The 23,342-nt window shown below is 39.3% G+C and overlaps 5 protein-coding genes across 7 annotated transcripts; 4 read left to right on the forward strand and 1 right to left on the reverse strand.

Annotated features, from left to right (window-relative positions):
* Window positions 1-631: 631 nt before the first annotated feature.
* LOC124325894 (transportin-3-like) lies at window positions 632-4,948 on the forward strand. Of its 2 annotated transcripts, XM_046784466.1 has the most exons (16): window positions 632-723; window positions 820-968; window positions 1,035-1,238; window positions 1,307-1,549; window positions 1,613-1,768; window positions 1,839-2,050; window positions 2,111-2,267; window positions 2,331-2,477; window positions 2,538-2,740; window positions 2,802-2,941; window positions 3,006-3,298; window positions 3,380-3,661; window positions 3,727-4,095; window positions 4,157-4,324; window positions 4,394-4,506; window positions 4,590-4,948. In XM_046784466.1, exons 2-16 carry the CDS (start codon window positions 852-854, stop codon window positions 4,648-4,650), a joined length of 2,865 nt encoding a protein of 954 aa, XP_046640422.1. In that variant the 5' UTR covers window positions 632-723; window positions 820-851; the 3' UTR covers window positions 4,651-4,948. The 2 variants fall into 2 exon arrangements, with proteins under 2 accessions (XP_046640422.1, XP_046640421.1); XM_046784465.1 differs by lacking the exon at window positions 632-723 and having other exon boundaries at window positions 730-968.
* A 372-nt stretch (window positions 4,949-5,320) lies between these two features.
* On the forward strand, window positions 5,321-9,125 carry LOC124325967 (protein rogdi-like). Of its 2 annotated transcripts, XM_046784543.1 has the most exons (10): window positions 5,321-5,453; window positions 5,578-5,653; window positions 5,739-5,813; window positions 5,894-5,986; window positions 6,061-6,126; window positions 6,206-6,412; window positions 6,496-6,534; window positions 6,608-6,745; window positions 6,848-7,001; window positions 7,135-7,405. In XM_046784543.1, exons 2-10 carry the CDS (start codon window positions 5,578-5,580, stop codon window positions 7,175-7,177), a joined length of 891 nt encoding a protein of 296 aa, XP_046640499.1. In that variant the 5' UTR covers window positions 5,321-5,453; the 3' UTR covers window positions 7,178-7,405. The 2 variants fall into 2 exon arrangements, with proteins under 2 accessions (XP_046640499.1, XP_046640500.1); XM_046784544.1 differs by lacking the exons at window positions 5,739-5,813; window positions 5,894-5,986; window positions 6,496-6,534; ... (1 more) ...; window positions 6,848-7,001; window positions 7,135-7,405 and adding exons at window positions 8,038-8,256; window positions 8,321-8,599; window positions 8,665-8,874; window positions 8,942-9,125 and having other exon boundaries at window positions 5,371-5,453; window positions 6,231-6,412.
* LOC124325965 (carboxypeptidase D-like) lies at window positions 9,061-13,989 on the reverse strand. Its single transcript, XM_046784541.1, has 9 exons — window positions 13,369-13,989; window positions 12,888-13,308; window positions 12,267-12,817; window positions 12,131-12,201; window positions 11,188-12,072; window positions 10,881-11,123; window positions 10,051-10,824; window positions 9,886-9,988; window positions 9,061-9,818 (listed from the first exon to the last, which is right to left on the reverse strand). Exons 1-9 carry the CDS (start codon window positions 13,837-13,839, stop codon window positions 9,291-9,293), a joined length of 4,047 nt encoding a protein of 1,348 aa, XP_046640497.1. The 5' UTR covers window positions 13,840-13,989; the 3' UTR covers window positions 9,061-9,290.
* A 380-nt stretch (window positions 13,990-14,369) lies between these two features.
* Window positions 14,370-17,349, forward strand: LOC124325970 (dolichyl-diphosphooligosaccharide--protein glycosyltransferase subunit 1-like). Its single transcript, XM_046784547.1, has 10 exons — window positions 14,370-14,715; window positions 14,778-14,894; window positions 14,959-15,207; window positions 15,267-15,473; window positions 15,534-15,729; window positions 15,803-16,041; window positions 16,111-16,230; window positions 16,616-16,759; window positions 16,819-16,937; window positions 17,002-17,349. Exons 1-10 carry the CDS (start codon window positions 14,476-14,478, stop codon window positions 17,156-17,158), a joined length of 1,788 nt encoding a protein of 595 aa, XP_046640503.1. The 5' UTR covers window positions 14,370-14,475; the 3' UTR covers window positions 17,159-17,349.
* Window positions 17,350-18,012: 663 nt separating this feature from the next.
* LOC124325966 (carbohydrate-responsive element-binding protein-like) lies at window positions 18,013-23,216 on the forward strand. Its single transcript, XM_046784542.1, has 16 exons — window positions 18,013-18,689; window positions 18,792-18,951; window positions 19,016-19,122; window positions 19,187-19,260; window positions 19,324-19,449; window positions 19,517-19,694; window positions 19,764-19,859; window positions 19,937-20,361; window positions 20,417-20,608; window positions 20,680-21,122; window positions 21,183-21,402; window positions 21,463-21,646; window positions 21,708-21,807; window positions 21,873-21,996; window positions 22,089-22,218; window positions 22,277-23,216. Exons 1-16 carry the CDS (start codon window positions 18,317-18,319, stop codon window positions 22,414-22,416), a joined length of 3,072 nt encoding a protein of 1,023 aa, XP_046640498.1. The 5' UTR covers window positions 18,013-18,316; the 3' UTR covers window positions 22,417-23,216.
* The last annotated feature ends 126 nt before the right edge of the window (window positions 23,217-23,342 follow it).

A 23,342-nucleotide genomic window follows, 5' to 3' on the forward strand; every position in this document is an offset into this window, starting at 1 on the left:
TTTTCTAAATTGACTTTGTGACGTATGTGCGCTTTCCCCTGTACTCACTCTACATTGCGCTACCGCAAATTCGCCAACTATCACGTTGCTTCAAGCTTTTATCTTGTCTCATAAATCACCTGGAGCTATTTGCCCTAATGAGCTTTTCAAGGTAACATTCTGTCTCGCTTTGATGGAGGTGGAGACCAATAAGTATAACTTTACTTCAATAAACTTCTGAAAGATTAAAAATTGGCGCGCATAGTTCAACAATTTATTATTACCCCGAGGACTTTTTTTTCAAACTATTTCTTCATACATTTTATTCGTAATCATCATTTATACACCAGGTTTTTTTTTAAATATTTGTTTACTTGGTGCAATCATTTATGTTTCAGTCGGACCGTTCATTCGAGTTTCCGAGAAGAGCAATCTGTCTCTTATTTTCAGTTGTCGTTAATAATTATCAAGAGAAATGTGTCATCTAAAAGATAAGTAATTCCTTCTCTGATTGATCAAGTGCATATGAACACATATGTCTGCAGGTGGGGATTCTCTGGGACGTTGGAAATATTACTCTGTGCGCCGGTCAGTCCTAGTCCGTACGGTACATGGCCCGTGCCCCATTTGTCGTGTGTGTGCGCTTTATTACCCCGCAGCCGACCGTCGTCGGATTAGTGAAACCGGCATCGTTGTTGATCAATTTTTGTTTTAGCCTAGCAGACATTTCTCTGTCAATTTCGGGTCTGTTACTGTTTGACTTTTTGATTAGTAGTACTCCTCTGCAACAACTTCCCGGCTTGCTCACATTACAACATTTTTTATCGTCTTGGATTAAAGGGTATAACAATTGAAAAAACATTGAAATAATCATGAACGAGCTCCCGGCCATAGAAGTTGTGTACGATGCCCTTAACGCCCTATACCATAATCCCGATCCTGTAAGTAAAGAAAGAGCCTCGCAATGGCTGGGGGATCTACAAAAATCGGTTCGTACACATCACATTTTTCGTTGGTTTTTTTCCAAGAATTAGTAACATAATGGCTTTGACTAGATATTTGCATGGAAGATAGCCGATCATTTATTGCATGTAAAAAAAGACATGGAATCATGCTACTTTGGGGCTCAGACATTAAGGACGAAAATTCAGTTTGCATTCCACGAGCTGCCTCCTGAAGCACACAGTTCATTGCGAGACTCCATGCTCGATCATTTGAGGCAGATAAATGAGCACACTAATACTGTGATTGTTACTCAGGTAATTGAAATAATTTCCAGGTGCAATATGTAAAAAAAAAATAATAACTCTTCCATTTTCCTCCCCAGCTGTGTTTGGCATTAGCTGATTTGTTATTACAAATGACAAGTTGGAATACCCCAATCCAGGATCTGATTCAGACATTTGGACCAAAAAACAATTTTGAAACCACTCACCTTTGGCCCTTGTTGGAAGTTTTGACTGTGTTACCTGAAGAAATGGGCTCCAGAACTTTAAGGCTTGGAGCAAACAGGAGATCTGAAGTTCTCAAACTTTTTGCTGCATCAACACAAAATGTTTTGAATCTCTTGGTTGGTTTTTTTGTTCAAGTTTAGCTTGAAATCAGTTCCTAACTTTCAATTTTCTTTTGACAGGATTCCTGTTTGACCATTCCATCTTCAGACCGTTTGATTGGTGTGCGATTGTTACGATGTTTTTCATCCTGGGTGCATTTGCAAGCTGTTACGTTACACCAATTAACAAGTTGTGCCACATTAGTTCATGTATTTGCCACTCTCTCTTCTCACCATGTAAGAGTTGCATTTGATTCGTCCCTTATAAAATTCTTTCATAATTTCTAAATCTATGTTTACAACACAGAGCACTCCATTGCTTCACGAAGCAGCATGTGATGCCGTTTGTGCTTTGCTTCAAGTAGTTGCAGATCAAGAAAATGAAGATGCAACCGCTCAGAATGGTCAATTGACCTCTACCTTGAACGAGCTTCGTACTCTTGAAGATTCTCTTGTCCAAAGTATTAAAAACCTTGAACCTGCCTACCATTTAGCTGTTGCGGAGGAAGATACGGAAAAGTATGTCTTTATTGATTTGCCTAGCCATGACTTGGTGTTCTCATTGCAGTCTATTTTTAGAGCGTTGAACTATTGTCGTGTGTTCACTGAAATAGCCGAAGCCTTGCTTCATCGGATGTTGGAGTCGACCAAAAACAACAACGGAACGACGAACGCATCTAATTTGTTTGGTTTATTGGATCTAGTGCTGACCTGCGTAGGTCATCATGACTATGAGGTAAATTAAATCACTCTGGTTATATTATTAATATATGTAGTTATTTTCAATGTTTTTTACAAGGTTGCTGAAATTACGTTCGGATTTTGGTACAAGTTATCTGAAGACCTTTACCACGCCAATGACGACGATAGAACCGTCAAGTTCAAACCTTATATCGAGCGACTGATTGGTGCTGTATGTCGTCACTGTCAAATGGAACCGGATCACGTAAGAATCAATTAGTTTTCCAAGTAGCAAAAATAAGTTAGCATCTTATTTTATAAACAGGAAGGTGTGCTGGAAGACGGCGATGATTTCGCTGGCTTTCGTTCACGAGTGTCTGAACTGGTCAAAGACGTGGTCTTCATCGTCGGCTCGGCTTCCGTTTTTAAACATTGTTTCTACAGCATTCATGGCCAAAACAATCTTCCGTGGGAGGTGACAGAGTCGGCACTATTTATCATGCAAGCTGTAGCCAAAAACATTTTGCCGTAATTCTCGTTGGATTTAATTACGCTAAGGCCATTTAACAATTCAATTCTTTCATTGCAGTGACGAGAATGAGGTTGTGCAGAGTGTGATTGAGTCGTTACTTTTAGTACCAGAAAGCGCCCATGCAGCAGTGCGTTTTACAACACTGCTTCTTTTGGGTGAACTGGGTGATTGGATGGATAAACATCCTGCCGTTGTCGGTGAGCCTTTTTTCTTCTTTGATTTTGCTAAATTATTATTCAATTATCACTCTCGATTTTTTAGAGCCTGTGCTTCATTGTGTGCTACGTTCCATCAATGATCCGTCGTTGGCTTTGGCCGCTTCAAATTCGTTGGAGGCCATCACCAGCATTTGTCGAGATCATTTGAAATCTCATTTCGATATTCTACTGCAAGTAGTGAGTGCATTGGTCACGTTACCCATTCCAACGGAGACGGCCGTGCGAGTAGTCAAAGGGGTTACCAAAGTCTGCAGTCGATTACCCGACCATCAGATTAGCGATGCTCTGCACCAGCTTTGCAAGATTCATGTCGATGAATTAACAAGAATTTCCCAGGTAATATACCTTGCAGTTTTACTGATTACCGACGATAATCGACAAATATTTTTTTAACTTTTGGCAATTTTGCTTTCAAAGGTGGAAAGTCAGTCGAAAATCGTCGCCAAAACTAGTAGTGATCCGGTATACTGGTTGGATCGTCTAGCCTCAGTGTTTCGTAATTTAAATATCAGTATAAAAAAGAACGAACAGCATCCATGCCAGTCAGCCATTACTTTTACCTGGCCGTGTTTGTCCATGACGTTGGATAAATTCCAAACTGACAGAAGAGTGATGGAGCGCTGCTGTAGGTGCCTCCGATTCGCTCTACGATTGATTGGCCACCAGTCTGCTCCTCTATTGCAACCGCTCGTTACTCAGGTTTGATTTTCTGTCATCCTTCATGATAGCGTGCATAGATTAATTTCTCGTTCTCTTCCTTTTAGATGGTGCGTCTGTATAATGCTCATCATCATAGTTGCTTCCTCTATTTAGCAAGTATCCTAGTGGACGAATACGGTTCGGAAAACGAATGCATCGGCGGTCTCATTTCGATGCTGGAAGCGCTGTTACCGCGCGCCTTCCAGCTGTTGCAAGAACAGCAAGGTTTCTGCCATAATCCGGACACAGTCGATGACCTTTTCCGTCTATTCGCTCGCTTCCTTCAGCGCAATCCAGTCGCATTCCTCCATAGCCCGGCTTTACCAGCCATTTTCGATTGTGCCATGCAGGCGGCTGCACTGGATCACCGAGACGCCAATGCCAGCGTTATGCAGTTTCTTACCGAGTTGATCCACACCACGCGGGCTCGAGAGGTTTGCCGTAATATTAGATAACTTGGTCGGATCAAAACTTGACATTTTTTATTTGATACAGGAGAAACTGTCATTTGAACTCCGTGACCAACTCCTGTCAACGGTGCTTCGCCCTAAAGGTCAGATGCTCATTAGCACTCTAATCACCGCCTCGATATTCTCGTTGTCAACGTGTTCATTACCCAATGTGGCAGACGTTCTGCTCGAATTCATGCTAGTCGATCGACAGGTGAGCCCAATTCTTTTCGTCCAACAACTTTAGCCGCGTTTGCTAATCAATATTCATTTCATGGAACAGAGCATTTCCAGCTGGATGGAGCAAACGCTGGAGAACCTACCTCGTCAGTCACCTGCCGGATGTGTCGCCGTCAGGCCCGAGCAGCTACAAGATTTCCGCCAAAAAGTTATCAGGTAAATTTTTTTAAATTGTCCATCCGCCAAATAATGATTTTGTTTCTTCTATTAATAATTCTATATTTTTGATTTTGATTCAGGGCGGAAACGTCGTTGGAATTGTCAAATGCATTGCGTGATTTCTCCAGACTTTATCGGTGAAAACCTGACTTTTGTTCATGACTCATTCGATAATGTTTTTCAAGCTACTAAACGCTTCTTCCTAAAATTCAATTAATGAGTTGGTTGTTAATTTGGTTATTTTTTTTGGCTCCTACTCATTTAACTTTTACTTCGGCTAAATCCTCCTCCCACCCTTGTACATTTGGGAATATAATCAAGGGAATGTCATAGTGCACCTGAACACATCCAGACGCAGTTTCCCTCCCTCGCTCCTCTCAAACATCGTCGACCATCGCACAATGAAGCTGGAAATCTACTAATACACATTTCATGGAAATTTTCATGTATCCCAAAAAACAAGACAAATTTCGCCTTTTATGGAACGCCAGATTATTCATATGTACGTAAAATAGGCCTATCTACGGATATTTCTTGTCTGTATGCAAGAGCCTAAAAGCTATTTTAAGCTTTGATTGGTGGTCATCATAATAGAAGGATATGCTCTAGGCGATTGCTCATCTTCAGGTGTTAGTTCGTGCTCGTCTCCGATGAACACGAGTGAGCTGTAGCCCGTAGTTGACCATGACCAGACACGTGTAGTGAATTCAAAACACTAGCCTTTCTTGCAATGGGTAGTAAACATCTCTAGCCCGTGTTCTGTTGCAGGTGTACTCGCGTCCTTTCCTCTTCACACGCGTCATCATGCGATGACCAATGAACAATAATCGATATTATGGTATAAATAACCCGTTTGGAGGTCTTGGATGGTCAGTTGTCGTCAAGATTTGCGGAAAGAAGCAACACTTTGTCGATTCAGAGCAATTCAAGATTCCAAGTAAAAGGTAAGTTAATATTTTAATTTCAAATATTTTTCCTTTGGTAAATCAAATTTTGGAACACCATTTGAAATGTCAAGTTAAAAATTTAAGTTAATCAAGAGACGCTAATTGTATTTCATTTTTTTAGATGGGATATTATACTGTTTTACCTGGCAGTCGGCCTGAAGATAATGACATGATTCTATACGGTGAAAACGCTGAAGGTACCTTATCTTTCTAAAATCAAAACTATTTCATCCTCGATCGATAAGGATTATTATTAAGGAATAATTTCCGTATGTGATTTAGACATTCAGACTGTCATGAATTCAACCCCAAGAGAACTAGAAAATGATGCGGGAGAAAATCCCGCAGAAATAAGTGGTTAGTTATCCTTTTTTACAATTGAGTAGTATTTTTAAAAAGCAATATTTTAACATAAACCGTTTATTTGTTTCAATTAGAAATTTTAGTTATCTCATCCGCGGATTTAACGCCAATCTCAGAAGATAATTATAATATTAACGAAAGAGTTGTTGGAATTGCGGATGATGACGGTTAGCTTCCCATTAAATATTTTTAAATTGTGTTTCATTTATTAATATTAGAAGATATTTTTTTCTTAATTTAGAAGTGCAAATCCTCGTGCGCTCGGAGTCAAGAATCCCTGAAGTTGTTGAAATTGAGGGTGATGACGGTTAGTTTTCATTAAATTTTTTCAAATTCGTTTTTTACGTTTCACGTGAGTAACACTCAATACACTTTGTACCTTTCAGAGGTTGATGTTATTGCGTCAACCAGCTCATCGCCAAACAGCAGTCGTTTTTGGTTTCAGACATGCAGCAAATGCAAGCAAATCAGGAGAGGGCACAAGTGCCCTTTCAAAAATTCAAGTGTTACTGTTGTCGATGTTCGTGAGAAACCAACCGGCAGATCGAGTACTGCATCCAAAAGAAAACGAGTTGAAAATGATGAATCGCTTGGTAAGAAAAATATCGGTAATAATTTTTTGATAGTCCTCAATCATTGTCCTTACTTCAATGTTTACCCATTTTTTAAAATATAGATACCACCTGCGTTACTGTTGAAGATGCGGAACTGAGCGGTTAGTTTACCTTTAAAAATTTATATTTTTTTATTCGTTAATCTATAGCATGTTTTTTTTAAATATCTTTCAGATATTCAAATGAGCGCGCCAACCAGCTTCCCTTCTGAGAACGACGCCACCATTGCGAGTACGCGTACTGCGCGTACGGCATCAAACCGAGGAAGTCTTTCTCTGCTAGCCCAAAGAGATGAATATAATGAGTCTTCTGGTAGGTTAAATACTCTATTTTTTGTTAATAAAGTCGTAATTTCATTTCTATATTTTGCTTTCTTCCATGTTCGCCTATTATTTTTATTTTATTTTATTTTAGATCTCGACTGGAGAATTTCTTCATGCGATGAACGCGAGGGTGCGCCCCAAAAGAAAAAAAGGAAAATTAGTTGTTGCAGTTATTGTGGCGCAATTTTGAAAGGGCATAGAGTAAATGGCCAATGTCCACGCAAAATAATGGATGAACAAAAAAGGTAGAGACATAAATAATATCTTCCAGTCTATTGGATTGCCAGAAATGTACTGAATGAATTTTAAAAAAATAGTTGACAGTAATAATATATAAATAGGCTATATTATATTTTTTTATTTTGCTGTAATTTTTAGGCAACTATCTGGAACCCCTACAGTAATTATATCGAAAATTTAAACGTAATTGCTTGGCTGCTCGATCAGTTCATCGTCTAATTAGTGCAATTATAGGATATAGAGCATGTGAAAAAGGATGCAACTTTATTTTTCCCACGCTTTTACAGTAAATGTTTTTTATTGTAGCCTATTTTCTCCTTGTCGTCTAAACGCAAAGTTTTATTTATGTACGTGATGTAATTTAAATTTTTAATCACACTTTTTAATTTCAATACAATGTTAAACTTGTTAAAAATACCATTTTGCTTGATTTTGTATAGCGCGGTAAACGCTATTTCATTGACAGTATTTTCGACTATTGATTTTGATCTGATTTTGATAGAATTAATCATAAAAGGTAAATCGTGATAATGCAGTTGGAGTTAAAAGGGTTTCAATATGGATGATCTGGATGCGATTAATATTTGGCAGTAGAAATATAGATTCTGAGTGAATCCGAATCCGACTCACCAACTGATTCAAATTACACATCGTTTAATAAGCAAAGCGCAAAGCGTGCTTCTTTTGTTTCCATTGTATACATGCTTAATTGACATGGGAATCTGTCATCTTTCACTTTCAGACTTCAGTATTCTTATTCTTAAAGACCACATTCTAATTAAATAGTAATACGTGTTAGTTTAAAGGAACTTAAAAGATTCTATTTAAATAATTCTCTAGTCGTTTCGATCAGCAGATTATTCAACAACTTTGTGTATTTTTTTTTGCTTCACCAGTAGCATTGAGTATTGATTTGATACCAGTCATCAGCTGTCTGCATTGAGAAAGATGGACAAAGTTCTAACACAGGAAAATTTGGTAATAATAATAGACAACCATATGCAAAACATTTGATTGATTTCTTTGAATGTTATTCTACAGAGGCAAGAGTTTAATTGGCTTATCAAAAATGAAGTTCATAAAGTATTTAATCAGTTGAAAGAAGTTCTGGAAGCAGCTGCTCGGCGCTATCCTGTTGAAATTGCAGAAGTTGAAACACAGGTTAGACAGGAGAAATATGTTATGGCGACATCAACTCAGACATCACAGGATCAGTTAAAATGCATACTGACAATAACTGGGGACAGCATCACTTCTGCAGTAATTATTATTTTTTAGTTGAATATTATATAAAATATCTAAAACTGATAATATTTTCATCTAGGACATGACATTGAAACTACATAAACATCCCAATGTGGTTTATCATACAACAATTGCTGCTGAGTCTCCTTGGCGTTTACAGCAAATCCAGGATTCAGGAAACTATTTGAGGATGGCTTTGTCCAGCCTAAGCTTGATTCCTGACCAGTTACAGTATCTTTCTGCTGAAGAAGTATTAAATGATCTTGATTCTGTCTTGGGAAAAGTGAATAGTGCTCGTAGCATATTGGCCATTCCACGGAAGAGGACTATTGATGAACTGATGAACAGTAAAAATATGGTCAGTATAATGGGGTGAAGTTTTTTCTACATAACATAATTATTTACATTTTATTTCTGACCCAGAAAACTTTGACACCATCTTTGCCAAGTGATCTGGCTGTTAGTTTCTATCTTCAAGCCCATAAACTCATTTTTGCGGTATATCATCTTACTCAAGCAGGAGGTACTGTAAAATTTGAAACTTTACAGTCTGAAAGCCCCGTAACTTGGCTTAACGAAGTTCTAGTATTGTTGAGCGTTGCGCTACATCGCGCTCAACAACTTCGAGACAAGGTTCGTGATTTATGTCTTTTTATAACTAATGCTATGAACATTTTCTTAATTTTTTAAATCAATTTAGGTGTCGGTCTTCCTGCAATATCAAATTCACAACGTTTCTTCAGAAGCGACACCGGTTCCAATATTCTAAATATTTTATTAGTTGTTTCTTAAATTTGTTTATTTCATTTTTCCGTTCCGTTCGAGTGTATAGCATTGTGTATAGTTTTCGTCCCTGTACAACAATTACAGCGGTAGATAAACGTGTTAATTATCCATAATAAGTAAATATGACAAGGCACGTCATGATTGAATTCGCGTGGACTAAAGTCTCACGTTACAAAATTGCAAGCTAAGCCATCACACATTAAAATCAGATCTCAACAAAACCAAATAATTGGACAAACTGCTGTAACCATCACGGTTGTACATTACATCGAAGGCCTAGAACTTTTACGGAGGTCAACCAATTGCTCCTCTTCCAGGCTTGAAGATGTGGCGCTGTTGAAATCTTCCAAATCGTCACTGCTAGAAGTATCATCGCGATACTGCCCCATTCTTGCTCCTAAAACTTTGCCTTTCGGGCGAATTGGTCGGAAAGGTGAATCCACTGATCCTTCTTGTACTGCTCGCACGGGTGTTCGCATCTTGAAATGTTGGTGCTGAGAATGTTGAACAAAGAGTTCCTCATCACTGGAACTACTATCAATCAAAACTGGTGCCATATGTTCACGGTCCGTTTGTTGAAGTAATTGGAAACCCCATTGGTTTGATTTCTTTTTACGCTGGGCTTTACGCTTTTCATAGCAAGAGCAGCAGCAAAGCACTATCGTTAGCAGAGAAAGTAGCAGGGAACCTACAAGGATGACGAAAACCATACGAGGTAATCCGCCCACTCTCTGGTCTCTAGACAGCTGAATAACTATCTGACTTGCCCCGCCATCTGATACTGTCACCACCTTGAGATAGAATCATATTTGTTATTCAACAACATTATTCGTCTCATGTGATAGTTATGCAAAGTACCTTCGTTTTTTTAATGTAGTCGGCCGCTTGAATTTCAACTGCATATTCTCCCCGAGGTAGGGCAACCCAAAACTGGCCGTCCCGAGTTGTCGTAACCACCAAGCTGCAAGTTAAAATAAGCTGATTATCAAATTTATCTTGGAAATTTCTGAAGCATTTTATTACCTATCAGCGGAAGAAATCATCGTTCGCCTTGTTGCAGTTACTTTGACTGTGGCAGTAAGAGGTTGACTAAATTGGCTAGTAACCACTCCAGCAATTCCCTGGCGGGCCGAGAGAAACAGCTGCAGCAATGTAACGCGATGTAAAGATGAAATGGCGTCGACTTGATCAGCTCCGGTACAACACGACAGTCCGAGACGCATTGCAACAGTTCCGTTGAAGGCTTCACTGATGCGATTAATTACAGTAGACAATTTCTGGTCACCACGATTGCAATCGCTCAGCCTATGGAGTTGCTGGAGATAGGTGTCAGCTAACTGTTTTTCGTGGAATTGCTTCAGTCCTGATTGCGAAGATACAGTAAGTCCGATTGATTGAAATTCTGGAGCGAGCACCATGGTAAATTTTTCTCGTTCCACAAATTGCATTAGAGCTTCTTCAGCAGGAGTTCTGGCGACGTTTGATACCGCCATACAGTCGGCATCAGCTGCGGAAGGATCGGCATCGAAGATCAAGTGCATCGATACACTTTTGACTACGCTAAGAGCATCAGGCTCCGATGAAGTCAAAATGTTCACCAAGTTGAGCAAAAAGCTACGACCGGATGCAGCAGCGGCTCGATCAACTCCGTTGAACACTAACACTTTCGGCTGGTGAAGTTTAGAAACAGTCCCCAATTGGACAGATTGCTTTCTTGCGGCACAATTCGCAGCTGCTCCTTCTCCTATCTCCAATACCCATACTGGATGCTCCGGTTGTTCTTTCAACGAGTTCATGCTAAATCAAAATTCCCATAAGTATTATGTAATTTTTGCAAAATAACGAATATTTACCTGTACAGACATAGCAGATTAGGCGCTTTTTTTACTTTCTCCTTCAGTAGTTTCTCCAGTTGTCCAGATAATGAGTTGGCAACTTGTGGAGGAGGAACCACAGGGTCCGAAGTAGGGATTTTTTCCGGGGTAGATGGTATTGAAAGGCGAATCATCTCACCAACATTCATTCGAGCCAAAGTAAAATTGACAACAGCAGTTCCATCAGAAGGCACGTTAACGGTTTTGCTCAGCGACTGGAACCTAATGAGAAATGAGACATTATTAACCACTCTATGGCATTGCGGTTTATAAAATTGGTCATTACTCTGAAGCACTGGCAGTAACATGATACTCTCCGGGTAATAAAAGTCTCCAATAGTCCCCGCTGGTGTAACTTCGAACAGACTTTCCTTCAAAACCAGCCACAGCTATGGAAGCGTTAAAGATGGGGAATCCGTTGGTATCCAGCACGAAACCCTTAAAACCGTGATGGACTTGTTCCAAGTATTCCAACAATGATTGGCGATTCAGATCCCAATAGCCCATCATATCCTTTGCTTTTGGATATTTGAAGCAACTCACTTCCACCGTTATTTCCATGTCATTGGTATGAATGTAGTTCCAATCTTGCATACCGCCGGAAACGCTGTACCAGAAGGCGCCGTTTGTGATGCCGTCCTTAAAAGATTCATCCAGAACACCTAATAAACGTCCGGCTAAACTCTGGTGGCAAGGCTTTCCCAGGTGCATTGTCGGATGCGCATAACTGTAAGTTTTGGCAAGTTTCCGGAAGAGAGCATCATCAGGTGAGGGGCTGTCAACTTTGCTCTTGCCATGAAGATTGTCATCGAAAGGATAGTTGGCCACCAGTGAGCCACCATGTAGATTGGCTGACAAGACGAAGGGAATAGACCGAGACCAGTTCATCACCGCTAGCGTTTCAGGTTGAAAATTTTCATAATCTTTCTTCGGGAAGTACTGGTCAGGAAAATCACGATTCAGGTCGACATCCTTGGCGTTGCCCCTTCCATAACCGCCGTTTTCATCCCCTTCGAGTGCTATTTCGTAACCATCTGGATTCATGGAGGGCATTAGATGAATGCGTGTCGAATCTACTAATTTCGTTAGTCGATTATCTCGACCATAACCGTTGGTTAATAATATGGCGAAATTTAAAAGAAGTTCGCGTCCTACAACTTCATTGCCATGCCTAGAATGAAAATAATTTAATTTTTAAGTCCCTGATAACGTTCGATTAAGAATTTTACATGTTGGCGATGTATTTGAACTCGGGCTCGCCAGGTTCGTGCTGTCCCGGATTATCCGAAATTTCCAAGACCTGTAAAGAAAAACGATTGAAATGAACATTAAAACTTGATTCATAAGTCGAATGACGCAACCTACATAGAGTTCGCGCCCTTGAATACTTCGACCAATTGAATAAAGCCGAGTAATTGTCGGAAAAGACTTGGAAATTTTCTTCAATATCTCTTCCATTTCTGTATAGTTGTGATGTCCAAATTCCATGTAGATTTTGTTGTCCGTTTCAGGATTATCCGGGATGGAGCGCTTCATTTGTATGTTCAGCAAAGTCGGTCCTTCTTCCGCGACAGTGACATTATGAATTTCAACATCTTGATATCCAAATGCCGACACTTGCAACGAATAAGTCCCAGGCAGAAGAAGCCGCCAGTATTCACCATCATGCGTTGTTTTCACGTCATACTCGATGCCAATAACAGTAACCCGGGCTCTAGGAACAGCTTCGTTTGATTGTTGATCGGTTACAAAGCCCTTGACTCCCAGATGAACTGACTGCATGTAACTAATTAGACTTTGACGATTTGCAAGCCATTCCGTTTGTAGGGTAGAAGCATTCGGATATTTGCAACACGACAGTTCAACAGTAATTTCAAAACAATTGGAAAACACATAGTTGAAATCTTGCATTCCACCTAGAACAATTTGTACATGATAATTTGATAACTTGGACTCCATTAAAAAATAAAATTGTGTGAAACAAACCTGGGACGTCATACCAATAGGCTCCGTTTGTAATCCCTTCTTTGAAATTGTCGCCTTCGCACAAATTGCCCTTGTGCATGTAGGGATGATTTGATGCATAAACTCTTGCTAAGTGCTTGAAAAAGGTGTCGTCTGGAGCCTTTCCTTCAACACAGCATTCGCGGTGTATGGTGGTATCGTCAAAGGGATAACTGGCAACGACTGAGCCACCATGAAGATTGGCTGACAGTACGAAAGGATTATTGACAATCCACAACATAATAGCTAGCGTTTCAGGCTCTCTGCCTTTGATAAACAACTCTTCTTCGACAGTTTTGGGAGAGCCTTTGATTTCAAGACGGTCGGGAAAATTTCGGTTCAAGTCTACATTATTGGCATTCTCTCTTCCTGAGGCAGAATTTGCTCCAAAACAATCTCCCTCCTGAATAAAAAGTTTAAGTTTTTACTCAAATCTTAAAGAAATATAGATAATACTACACACCTTTGCTTTGGCAAACCCATCTGGGTTAAGGCTAGGTAGAATGTATATATCGGTGGATTGCACAAGTTTGGTTATTTCACTATCCTTCTCATAATTATGTACAAGATGCTCTGCTAGAGCTATTAGTAATTCTCTTCCCACAGCTTCATTTCCATGCATATTTCCAACATATTTGAACATTGGTTTGCCAAGAGGCCTTGGGGCAGTGACATTTACAGTTACTCGTAGGAAGATCAATTCTCTTCCTTGGGCAGATTTTCCTATGGTTCCCTTTTTGGCAATAAAAGGAAAATCTCTTTCTAAGGCCTCAAAAACAGATGTCATATCTTCATGGGAATGATATTTGTTTATTTCGACGCCATTCCATAGGGTCGGATTGGACGAGTTATAAGAATCAAGGCTAAATGATGACGTGAATGATGACAAGAACCAAAGAAACCAAACACAGTGCTTTAAATAAAAGAGAACCATTTTCTACAAACCCTATAAACACTCTTCCATTTAAAATCTAACACTTCAAAGAAAAATGAAACAAAATCAAAAATTACTAATAATAAAGAAATAAATGGATCTACGATACAAACAAAGTGAAAGATATTCTGCAGAACTAAATTGACACACACTGATGCCATTTAAAGCCACTTGACCTTCATAATTTGCATATTTAAAATTTGTGTGTTTCAAATTCATGTTATTATTATAAATAGAAACTCGAATTTATGTAGAAGGATTAATTGGATTAAAATTAGTCTTAATTGAAAGTTTGAATTTATAAAAATTTTGTAAAAATAAAAATGGAAAATTAGCAAAGCCAACTGCTATTATATACCACTAATTGAGCTTATTATTCACGGTAGATAATTTTTTAGTTTACATTTAAATACAATCTACGAAGAAACATCGAAAAAGTGGAAACTGTGAAAGAAAACACAAAACACGATAACGCGACCTCAAGGAATATTTTGAGAACTGGCAACAGGAGCTGAATTGTCTCATCCAATGAGATTTAGCAAGCTGTCGTCTAACAAGTAAAGTCTTTGCCCACGTCAGCCGAGCCGGTGTCATTCATTTCGGCAAATTTTTGGAATTAAAAGCTATCCGGTCATTATGGGACTTAGACTTAAAATATATTTGGTTTGTCTATTTCTAACGCTCACGAGCTTTTGCAATGCGACCAGTGAAGATGTGCTCATAAAAAGTGCCGAACGAACCATCGATGTTACAAGTCAACTTGTCAAGATCACCCACCGACTAACTTTATCTAACACCGGCAAATCATCTGTCAACAGCTTTAACTTCCACATCGAATCCAGAGCTCAGCAAAAACTTTCTTACTTTAAAGCCCAGGTAGAGAGTACTAAGGACTTTCAACATTATCACAGAATAAATTATTAAGCCATTTATTTCAGCTCGCTGATGGAAAAGATTCTTCTGGTGTGTTGAAAGCAGTATCATCTACCGTTAAAGGAGTTTTGACATACAAAGTCACATTGAGCAGTTCACTAGAACCAGGCCAAACTGTCAAAGTATGCTCTAAAAATTTCAAAATGCCTACTTTCTAAAATAATTTATATGATGTGTCTTCTTCAGGTTCTTGTTGGCACAGTGTTCACTCACAATCTTGTACCTCATCCAGCAGAAATTACACAAAAAGAAAAGCAATTAGTTCAGTACAGGGGTAGTGCCTACATCTTCAGTCCATACAAAATAGCATCACAAACTACAAAAGTTTTGCTGAGTTCATCATCTGTTGAAAGTTACACCAAAGTTAAGCCCTCTTCACAAAGTGATTCAACCATTACATATGGACCATATGAAAATATTGCTCCTTTGACTGAAGCAAGTTTAATTTAAAGTAAAAATTTTTAACATTTCTATTAATAGTTTTGTTTATTTAGGAGGACATTGTTATTCATTTTGAGAACAATGCTCCATTTTTGAGTGTTGCCAATCTCCTTAGACACATTGAAGTCTCTCATTGGGGTAACATTGCTGTTGAGGAGACTTTGGATGTTTACCATGGTGGAGCGAAGCTCAAAGGCTCTTTTTCCCGATTTGAATACCAAAGAGAACATAGTGGAGTTTCCAGCATTAAGTCATTCAAAGTAAGATTGTCTATTCCTTCATTTTAGTTAACAAGCAAAGTAACACAAAACGTCTTTTAGACTGTATTGCCTGAATTGGCCGCAGACGTGTATTATCGTGACGAAATCGGAAACATTTCTACCTCCAACTTGAGACAAGAAGACGACGGTGATGTATCATTGGAACTCCGCCCTCGCTTCCCATTGTTTGGAGGATGGAAGACTCACTATGTAGTTGGATACAATCTTCCCAGTTTCTCCAACTTATTCAACTCTGGTAATTTAATATTGAAAGCAATAACTTACAGTAATAACTATAAAAATTTATTGTTTATTTGCTTTTCTTGTAGGCGATGAATTCGTTTTGCAAATGGACCTTATTTCACACATTTTCGATCACATGGTTATCGATGATGCACTTGTTCGCATTATTCTCCCTGAAGGAGCATCCAACATTGAAATCGAAACTCCTTATGCAGTCACTCGATTACCAGACACATTGCATTTTACTTACCTCGATGTCAAGGGCCGCCCGGTCGTGGAAATTGCTGCCAAGAACCTTGTGGAGAACCACATCCAACCTTTCAAGGTATCATAGGTTTTCCCGCTTTGCATTGGATTACTCCATTTACTAATACTTTTGATCTCTTATTTGCAGTTGCGTTATACGTTTTCGAGAATCGTCATGCTTCAAGAGCCCTTGTTATGCGTTTTTGCCTTTTTCCTCCTGTTCCTCACTTTCATCATCTACGCACGGTTGGACTTTTCCATCACCAAGGTTTGAAAGGAAAAAAGCATGGGAACCGCAACGTCCATCCTAATTCATTCTTCACCCCTCACCTTGCTCGCTCCTTTGTCTTGTCAACAGATTTATCCATGTGATTGATATGCACGACATGTTGTGTAGATGGATAGTTTTGGTCTGATATAAACGCACTTGAAGCGAGTGTACACAAACTTTTTTTGCTTTTGTAGTTCGATATTACATTTTTTGTTAATTTCTTCTGCCGTTTTACGTCTCGTGTATGTGTATGTATACTATATTCTCAGATTTGTGCATGAATCCGTTCGTTCTGCATGATTTTGGAAGAAATTTTTGCGTGTTAATTCTGGAAATCCGTAAAAAGCAATATAAGTATCGAACTTAATGGTTTAATTGACAGGATGAAGCTTGTGACAACCGACAGCGAGCAGCAGGTATTGCTGAAAATATTCGTAATCATTACCTCAAAAGGTCGACATTGTTTCAGGCATTTGAAACGCACGTTGTCAAACTTAAAAGTTCCCGCGACATCAACGCCTTTCAAGTGAGTGCGTGTAAGGGATTTGTCAAAGTCAGAAATTAAATAAATTTTTTTAAATTTAGGCATCAGCAAAAAATATCACAAGTGATCTACGTGCTCAAACCTTGGATTTGCCGACTAATCTGAAATCAGAACATCCTCAGCTAAACGATCGCGTGACTGAAATTCAAAAACAGGACAAGTAATTAATTGCTACGACCCAGTTTTAAAAAAAGAAACGCAAAATCATGGGTTTTATTTTTCAGGGCTTACAGAGACTTTCAAAGCACCCATGCTCAGCTAGTAGAGCGACTGGTCGGCGGGAAAATAAACAAACCGCAATTCGTTGACGCAGAAGCCATCCTGATTAAAAAAAGAGATGAACTCGTCGAAAAATTGAATCATTTAATCAACACGCTATAAGTTATATATATTTTTTAGATCTGAAGGACTTTTTCGTTTATATTTGGTTGACATTTAGCCAGCATCAACATTAATCGCACGTATTAATTAATCATTATTTTTTACTGAGGAAAAAATAAGCAAATTATTGTCAGTGAAAGACTCGACTGTACGTGTGTTAACTTAGAAATAGTAAAACTGTGACATCTGTAGAGCATTCGAAATATTTTATAACCTTATTACCACTATTGGAAAAAAAATTGGTGTCTCATTTTTAGGATGAATTATTGAACCTTTCAGAGATCCGTAGGTATGTATAGCAGCTACGGCTGTAATTTTAACGCTTTTTTTTTCTTATCGGCAGTAAAGTGATTTCAATGCTGATTTTGAAGCTGCTGTCAAGAATATTTGATTATGCAATCTCAAACCAAGCCTTATAACGTCCTGAATAACCTTTGTTGAATTCATCGCCCTTGAGATCGAGAAATTTACTGAAGGTTTTTTTTAATGATTTTTTAATAAAGAAAAAAACGTGTTTGAGATGTTGTAAGCACTTCATATTTAAGGCAATCTGAAAGTTGAGTGCCTTTCAGCCTTATTCAATTGAGTAACGCTTTTCAATTCAATCAGTTGGATTTTACAGATTGATATTTTTATCATTCCAATGTTTAAAATCCAATCTTCGATATACTTCGTTTTTTTGTGGTTGGGGTGGTGCAATTGTTTATAACTAATATTCAACAAGGCGTGCTTTTTATCAGCAATCTAGTAGGGATCTGTAAGCAACTCCATTGGTGCATTCTATTTATCTATTCTTGTCGGTGAATGTTCCTTTCCTTGTGGATAACAGGATAAGTCCTGTCGTAGGGTTTTTGTTTCCTTGCGCCCATTCCTTGAAAGAAAATGTTACCGATACAAGATGGCGCGCGAAGTGCATTGCTTTTCAGCAGTTAACAAAAGTTAACGACGAACTTTTCAGTGCTTTATCAAAACTTCGCTGATCAGAGACTAATGGCCTCCAGTCCAGTTCGATGGATCTGGAAAATATTTAGCATGCCTTTATTGGTAGACCTTTGTGTCAACAAAAGTGGACTTTGACTTGGAGAAAGAAAATTATTGTTGTTGTGATCATCTCTGAAGGTCTCCTCAGTTCCTGTAGTGACGAACAAAATCGGGAAAATGACAGGCGGTAACTCTCCAACATCGCAGAGCTCTCAGAATCAATCAAGACAAGCATCCCCGTTACATGCCGGACAGCAGCAACAAATGTGCCAGGATGGCCAACCACAACAACTCAGGAAAAAATCTAAAGAGATCATCCATTCGGGACACTTCATGGTCTCAGATTTTGAAGCTGAAGGAAGGGATGATGATGACGATGAGTTAGCCATCCCTGTGCCTGAAGATGCTGAAGATTCTGCTGTTCTAGTTGGATCAGGTGTAGTAGCCACGATTAATGCAGCTGGTGACCTTGCCGGATCTTGCAGCAATCAAGGATCATGTTCAGTGGCAAGCACAATCTGGCCCAAAAAACCTGACTCCATTTCATCAGGTAAAAATTCACAACATTTTGGTTAAAAAAAATATATTTAAAAAAATCAATACATTTTTTGTAGTTATTTTCCAAATGAATAAATTTGTTGTATATTTTTAGGTTTCACAGCAGATACTGGAAATTGGATTCAGAAGAATATAGGATCAACATTCTCTTGTGAGGATCTTCCAATCCAGACAGCAGAGGATTTGATGGTTCCTGCAGTTACCATAGACCAAAGTCTCACTAAGCTGTTTCAATGCATGACCCTGGCTTATAGGTTTGGTCATTTTCAAGGAGTTATATAACATGAGTTTATATTAATCAGTAAAACACACTTACAGTTCAAAGCTGACGTCCCCACGCTGGAAAAACTTTAAGGGATTACGCCTACAGTGGAAAGATAAAATTCGTCTCAACAACTTGATTTGGCGTTGCTGGCACATGCAGTGTACGCTACTTTCTATACTCGGCATTTGAAATTATTATTAAATAAAAACTTTCCTTTTCAACAGTTATTGAAAGAAGAAACACAGCTGTGTGTCAGTTTGCTTCCCCTCTAGAAGTGGACCAACACAACAAACCTGAGGTAATATTTCCTTTCACATTTAAAATTTCACTGTTTAATAAATAATTGGTTATTCCTATATAGGCCGTCGTACTTGAGGGTAAATATTGGAAGCGTCGATTAGCGACCGTCACCGCTGAATACAAAAAGTGGCGAATCTTTTTCAAAAATCAAATGATGGGTCGTGCATCCAAAGATCTCAACGATATCGTGAGTCTTATACAATTTATTCATGGATAGTTGGTGAGAAAGCTTTAATCCAATTTTATCCCACCAGACCATGTGCGGGGAATTCGATCACTTAGATTGGTTTGCTCCGCGGAGTAACGGCAGTTTTAACTCAGGGACGGGTTCCCTCGCATTGGATGATGACTTCTTCATGGACTTTTCTGATACGCTCTTTTCAAGTTTATCATCTAATCAGCCTTTTCCCTTCCCTAATCCCAGAGAAATCGGTATGTAATCTGAAATTTAAATATTGTATGGTGTAGAATAAATTTGTATTCACTTTTTTCCTTTTTCAGCGAAAGGAGCTGGTCTGGCTGATTTTATTCAACCTGGACTTATCCAGTTGCAACCCAATTTAGACGATTTCATGGATACTTTGGAACCGTTACACGGTTAGTATTTTTTTCCCCACCTGTTACGATATTAATATTTCATTGACAAAATTCTAAAATGTCTTTCAACCATGTAGAATTGCTTTCTGGACGTTTGCCGCCAGTTGAAGAAGAGATTGTCGCTGTGGAGGACAGTATAGCTGGACGAGCATCTGATCAACTTACTCAACGCCGCAACGATTTCCAATCGCATGACCATTCGCCTTATTGTGCCTCAACTTCTACCACTCCAGTCAGTGCCGCAACGATAGTCGTCACATCATCCTCGCCGCAGACTTTGCTCAATTATATGCCGATGGATCAGTCCAATCCGTCTTATTTATCAAATCCACAGTTCGCCAACGCTCATCGATCTTTGACAAGTCAGCAACATTCGCGGCCACAGCAGCAGCAGCAGCAGTATCATCTGCAATCACAGGAACAACTTCAACAGCAGCCGCACCCCAACGAACCCGTTTTCGGCCACCCCACAAAACTTGCCGTGTCACCGTCGTCGTCACAGGTTGACTCGTTTTGCAACTTGTTCGACTAAAACTAAATTAAATTTTCTTGGGTAGAATTCGGGATTCGAGTCCAACGTTAATGTTTCATCAGGAACGTCTCACCAGCTGCAGTCCCATCAAGTTCATTCGCCGGACGGATTCATCGCCTCTGGAGGATTCGATAGTACGAATTCTCATGCTGGGACTTTCCAGCGACAGAATAGCGGAGGTAGCGAGCATGGATTCGTCGTACCAACAGCACAGTTTGTAGGGATAGATATCTATTTCTGATTCTTATCCCAGTTCACTGTTGAGATGTCTTATTTGATATTTATCAGCAAGGAAAACAACGCAGTCGATCAAGAAGTGGGTCGGGAGCCAACACTGCTGGAAACTGCCCTACAGCCATCTCGGCACATGTGACCACTACTGCGCTTAGTGCCAGCCAGCCGGCGATCGGATCGAGTCGAGTTCAACGTAGCAAAGCCAGTGGAAATTCATGCAGCAGTAGTAGCCCGGCTCGCTTGTTGAGCAACTCAGCAAGCACTCAAGAGGGCAGTTTATCACGTAGCAGTCGCGGTCTTGGACGTCTCCGCTCCAGTTCTGACTTGCAACCTATCATGCCTGTGCCTACGTCAGCAGTTTCGACCCCGGCTACTGTTATACCTCGCACCATTCTTCCCGATAACAGCACTTTGCTGGCTCAGCTGTTGACGAGCTCTAATCAAATAGGAGCACCATCAACCACTTTAGTTTTGACTGCCGACCCGTCAGCTTCGCGGTACGCTCAATAATTGATCTCATTCAGCGTTCATTCCGTACAATTAGTTTTGTTTTGCAGGATTCCCATCATTTTCCCACTTCAGAACACTGACTCAACGACAACTAAATTGGAAAAACCGTTAACCTTGTTGCCCACGACTATAAACCTTGAGTATTCCAATGATGGTCGTGCCTACAAGCAGGAGCCGGCCTCGAATGTGACCATGGTGGAAGAGCCAGCAGCAAACCAAACTGCTTCACGCAGCAGAAGTAGCGATGGCGAACGCACCCAGTACAGGGTATGCAAATTGTAAATATTTCAACACATTGGTTGACTAACTGTACCTATATGTCAATAGGAGCACCGACGAGTGTGCCACATCAACGCCGAACAGAAGCGTCGCTGCAATATCAAAAACGGTTTCGATACTTTGCAGTCGCTACTACCAGGCGGTGGATCAACGGGTGGATCTGGCAGTGGTTCAGCTGCGTCTAGCCATGGCAAAGCTAGTGACGTTAGCAAAGCCGCCATGCTCCATCGCGGTATATCATAATATCAATATATACAGTATATACAGGAGATATCATATTCGACCTCCATCAGGTGCGGAATACATCCGGCAGCTGCGCCAGGAGAGACAGCAGCAGCAAGAAGAAATGGATCAGTTGAAACAAAATATCGAAACGCTTAATGCGGCCATCAGGTTTGATATAGGAAATTGTGAGTACATGCAGTTTTTATTAACCAGTTATGATTTGGTTTGACTAGCGGCTGCCAAGCACTCCTACCTGCTAATGGTGCTCCCGTTTCACGCCAGCGTAATAATCGGATGCGAGAAATGTTTGACGAATGGGTCCGAGTTCGAACTCTGCAGAACTGGAAATTCTGGATTGTAATTATTTTGTTTTTATGGATTAAAAAGCTAAATAATTCAATTTAAAAAATCGAATTACGATGTTTGAACTATCTTGTTTATTTTTCCAGTTTTCGATATTGATCCAACCACTCCTCGAGTCCTATAGTACGGCCCTTTCCGCTGCTACGTACGAAGATCTCTGGCAAAGTGTTTTAAATTGGGTTGACCAGTATTGTTCTCTGATAGCTCTTCGTCCTGGTAAACATTTTTGTTTTGTTTTACCATTTCGTCATAATTATTTATGTTTTGTTTCTAGTGGTATTCAATTCGCTCCGGAACTTGAGTAAAACAACCGACATTATAGCAAATCCGTCTAGATTACCGGCGGAAGCCACCCAAGCTGCCTGCAATCCGGATAGAACTACAACGCCCAACAACCTTCCGTCAACGACATAATCTTCCCCATTCACCACCGTCAAATCTACAATTTTTTCTCCCCTCTGTCGATCCCACAAATTTTCAACAACTTTCATTCCTCGATAAATTGCGAGGAATTTCAAGTTTCATGCGGCCTATGTTCATAATCGATGTAGTCATTATGTAGCAGATGTAGCATAACCCTATTATTATATAGACAGATGGAGATATTTTTTTTTCAGTTCGCAATTTTATCTAATAGTGAATTCAGTGAAGGTTTATGACCTAGATTTTTAGTTTAGTTTTTAAGAGTGAGAGATGTAATCCAGAGTCATAGTGGAAACAAGGCTAAGAAAAAAAAAACGAAAGAAATAATTAAAAAAAATACGGAATAGTTTGTATTTGTCATGGTAGATTGTAAATTGATTTTTGGGTGGCTGTTATTTTGGGTTTTGTCCTACCGTTTTGCCCCTAACTTCTGTATCACAGGCGGCTCAAAAAAAAAATTTTTTTTTTGCTAACTCTTTAAATACGATATGTTAGAACAGCCAGATTTATTTTTATTACAGTTTTTTCCCACCTGCCCGGTTTGAAAAACAACAAAATACTTCCCCATCTATTAAGTGTTTCATATTTACTCTGCTCCCCCCTCCCCCACACACAATCGAACTTGGAAAAAACAATTGAAATACATGTTTGTTGTATTGTTACTCTTTTGCATCTTGGGAAGTACAAAGGATGCATGAATTCTATGATGTACAAAACATTTCGCTGAATCCATAGATCGCACGTGGGTTGTTTTGTCGTTTTTATTTGAAAATAAATCGGTCAAGAGCATAGTTGAATGTAACTTCTATCTGAGATGATTCAATCATGTAAAAAATTTGTCAAATGTTGAACACAATCCACAAGAAAAGTATTACATTAACAATATTAAGACAACTTTGTATAAGATACTATATACA

This window comes from Daphnia pulicaria, chromosome 2 (genome assembly GCF_021234035.1).
Source record: "Daphnia pulicaria isolate SC F1-1A chromosome 2, SC_F0-13Bv2, whole genome shotgun sequence".
NCBI lineage: Eukaryota > Metazoa > Arthropoda > Branchiopoda > Diplostraca > Daphniidae > Daphnia > Daphnia pulicaria.

Bases quoted from the DNA above. Each gene is read 5' to 3' on its own strand.
- LOC124325965 (XM_046784541.1), bottom strand. From the start codon at position 13,839: ATGGTTCTCTTTTATTTAAAGCACTGTGTTTGGTTTCTTTGGTTCTTG. The intron at 11,124-11,187 runs GTAATGACCAAT...ATTTCTCATTAG, and splicing joins GTTACTGCCAGTGCTTCAGA to GTTCCAGTCGCTGAGCAAAA. The intron at 9,989-10,050 runs GTAATAAAATGC...TTTAACTTGCAG, and splicing joins ATGATTTCTTCCGCTGATAG to CTTGGTGGTTACGACAACTC.
- LOC124325894 (XM_046784466.1), top strand. From the start codon at position 852: ATGAACGAGCTCCCGGCCATAGAAGTTGTGTACGATGCCCTTAACGCC. The intron at 3,662-3,726 runs GTTTGATTTTCT...TCTTCCTTTTAG, and splicing joins TGCAACCGCTCGTTACTCAG to ATGGTGCGTCTGTATAATGC. The intron at 4,096-4,156 runs GTTTGCCGTAAT...TATTTGATACAG, and splicing joins ACACCACGCGGGCTCGAGAG to GAGAAACTGTCATTTGAACT.
- LOC124325970 (XM_046784547.1), top strand. From the start codon at position 14,476: ATGGGACTTAGACTTAAAATATATTTGGTTTGTCTATTTCTAACGCTC. The intron at 15,474-15,533 runs GTAAGATTGTCT...AACGTCTTTTAG, and splicing joins CCAGCATTAAGTCATTCAAA to ACTGTATTGCCTGAATTGGC. The intron at 16,760-16,818 runs GTGAGTGCGTGT...TTTTAAATTTAG, and splicing joins GCGACATCAACGCCTTTCAA to GCATCAGCAAAAAATATCAC.
- LOC124325967 (XM_046784544.1), top strand. From the start codon at position 5,578: ATGGGATATTATACTGTTTTACCTGGCAGTCGGCCTGAAGATAATGAC. The intron at 6,127-6,230 runs GTTAGTTTTCAT...TGCGTCAACCAG, and splicing joins TGAAATTGAGGGTGATGACG to CTCATCGCCAAACAGCAGTC. The intron at 8,257-8,320 runs GTAATTATTATT...ATTTTCATCTAG, and splicing joins GGGACAGCATCACTTCTGCA to GACATGACATTGAAACTACA.
- LOC124325966 (XM_046784542.1), top strand. From the start codon at position 18,317: ATGACAGGCGGTAACTCTCCAACATCGCAGAGCTCTCAGAATCAATCA. The intron at 18,690-18,791 runs GTAAAAATTCAC...GTATATTTTTAG, and splicing joins ACCTGACTCCATTTCATCAG to GTTTCACAGCAGATACTGGA. The intron at 18,952-19,015 runs GTTTGGTCATTT...ACACACTTACAG, and splicing joins TGCATGACCCTGGCTTATAG to TTCAAAGCTGACGTCCCCAC.